The 2776-nt window shown below is 17.9% G+C and overlaps 1 protein-coding gene across 1 annotated transcript; it reads left to right on the top strand.

Annotated features, from left to right (window-relative positions):
• Positions 1 to 807: 807 nt before the first annotated feature.
• MKS88_000173 (uncharacterized protein) lies at positions 808 to 1676 on the top strand (the record flags this gene model as incomplete). Its single annotated transcript, XM_067215749.1, has 2 exons — positions 808 to 894; positions 1026 to 1676. 2 exons carry the CDS (start codon positions 808 to 810, stop codon positions 1674 to 1676), a joined length of 738 nt encoding a protein of 245 aa, XP_067075979.1.
• Positions 1677 to 2776: the final 1100 nt, after the last annotated feature.

The following is a 2776-nucleotide window of genomic DNA, read 5'->3' on the forward strand; positions in this document are numbered from 1 at the left end:
AAATATTCATATATATTATACTTAATTAGATATTATAACCTTAAACATATATATTACAAAAATGATGTATTGTTCTAATTTATTTATAAAATAAATATTTATTCATAGATTACGTAATATTTTATAAATATTTTTTTTCATATGTACAGTATTCCGTGGAAGATTGAACATAGTACAAACACATAAAAAAACATATTAAAAAAAATAATGCTTTCTTTATTTATTATAACTTTTATTATAGTTTTATATAATTAACATCATTTAACAATAATAAATAGTTTAAAAAAAAAAGAAAGCGTTTAAAAATCATAATTCATAATAGGAAAACTTCGTTGATAATTATTATTACCTTTATATATAGAACAATATAATATATATATTTTATACGATCTATACGATGAATTCCACTTTCTAGATAAATAAATTCAATATTAAAAAATTATATATTTTTTTTTTATTTTTAAAAATATTAAAAAAATATGTAATATACTTAGTGTAATATATTAAAATGTATATATATAATATATAGGAATGAAATCATTTTATTTCATTTTAATAATAATTAGCTTTTTTCTTAAAAGAACTTTAAGATAAAAATTATGTGATGTATTTTTAATTTCATTTTTCCTTGAAAATATCGTTTAATAAATTAGAATAAGATATAATACATAATATTCTTATGAAAGAATAAAAAGTCTCAAAAATAACTTTTGAAATACATATATCGTTTTTTATTATTAGAAGTATATTTTATTATTATTAATTTTTTCCTTAGAGAATATATCGGATTATTAAAAACTTTAGCTCATGGATCAGAGAATTATGTTACTTTTATTAATTAAATATTTTTTGTTTATGCTTTTAACATGGATATGTAATTTATGGAATGATGCGGTATTATAAAATTATTGGAGTATATTTGTTTTATTCATATTATTCTAATTTTAAATATAATAATATTTTTTTTTTTACATTTATATCTTTAATTCAGTTAAAAATATAATACTAACATTTTTTTATTTTAGAGATCCATAAATAAATCTTTGTATGATAACTTAAAAGTTAATAGAAAATTAGATATAAGAAATTACAGATTACTAGCAAAATGTAAGAAGAAAAAGGATTTAAATATTGTATCGTTAAATGAAGATATAGCAGATAACGGAGAGTGCGAGAAGAAAACAACATATAATAATGAAAATGTGTTCACAAAACTAAAGAAACAATCTAATATATATCCATTAAATAAGGCGCAATACTACACAGAAGTTGTGGATTATAATAATGGAATTTTTGATGGAAAATATTTTCATTTTGAAAAGAAATGGATCAAGAAAAAGGATTATGATTCTTTTCTTGAAAAAAAAAGGAGATTAAAAGATATAAAATTAAAGAAAATCAAATTTAGAAGTTACGGATTTGGAGTTATCATACTTTTTCTTTTTTTCTTGTTTGGAATAGGATTACCAATATTACATGGATTAGAGTACTTAGAGAATGTGTTGTCACCTATGAATAGTCTTCTACAATTAGCTGTAGATCAAGAAAAAAAGTACTCTTTTCTGATATCATTCGGCATACTAATCATTATATTATCTATTATGATTTTAGTATCAATTCCTAAGATCTTAAAAAATAATGAAAAATATAAAAAAATTAAGTATATGACTGAGTGAATAGTATAATAAGTATTTCTTTTTCTGTAAGAATGCAATCAATATGATGTCATAACTGTGATATTTTTAGTGCTATAATTTTTATATTCATAACTATGATTTCTACAGTTTTGTAGATGTATGTGCGTATAACTCTTCATTTTTATATGGAATGGTAATAAAATATGTTAATTTTTTTTCTAATTTGAATGTTTTAATGTTATTCATTTTGCATAATAAATCATTATTACAGAAAAATTAAATATTAATGCTTAATATTTATATTTGTTTGTTAAAATAGATACTTATAAAAATATATGTATATGAGGTAAAATTAATATAAATTTATTGATGTCGTTTTACAATTTATATTTTGAATGAAAAATAATTTTGCCGTATTTTTTATCATCTTCAAGATTAATATGATTATTGTAGTTCTAATAAGAAAATTATGTGACTAGCTGTATATTAAAAAATATTATGCTTTCTATTGTAATTGATGAAACGATGTAAATATATACTGTTACAATGATATATATATAAATTTTTTACTCAGTATAAATTACAAAATATTTATTTTATTAAATATATATATTCCTTTTGACTTCTTAAGAGATGTTGGTTTTTTTTTTTTTTCTTATGATATATCTCGGGAATTATATATATAATAAAATAATATCCATTTAAAACATGCTTCTTAGTTTAGGTAGAATGGTTAATATTTTTATTTTACTATTGTTAATATTTTATTTTATTTTTAATATTATGCTTATTATTAAATATACAATTAATTTTTTTAGTAAATGAAAAATATAAATCTTACACATTTAAGAAAATGATATACCTTTATATTTATGTACTTAAAAAAAAAAAAATTTTAAAGAAAAATAACATGAATTTTAATTATATTTTTTTAATCTATTAAATAACTTTTAATTTATAGCTTATACTTTTAATATATTAACCAAAACAATTTTTTTATTACTGAAATATATTTTAAATTAAAAATAAATTATTAATAATATGATGATTTCGTAAGCGAACGAAGAGTACAATTTTTATGAATTAATTAGGTTAAAAATATTTCAACATGGTATTGCATAAACAAATTAATAAAGAAA

This window comes from Plasmodium brasilianum, assembly GCF_023973825.1.
Source record: "Plasmodium brasilianum strain Bolivian I chromosome Unknown PB_00_04, whole genome shotgun sequence".
Lineage (NCBI taxonomy): Eukaryota > Apicomplexa > Aconoidasida > Haemosporida > Plasmodiidae > Plasmodium > Plasmodium brasilianum.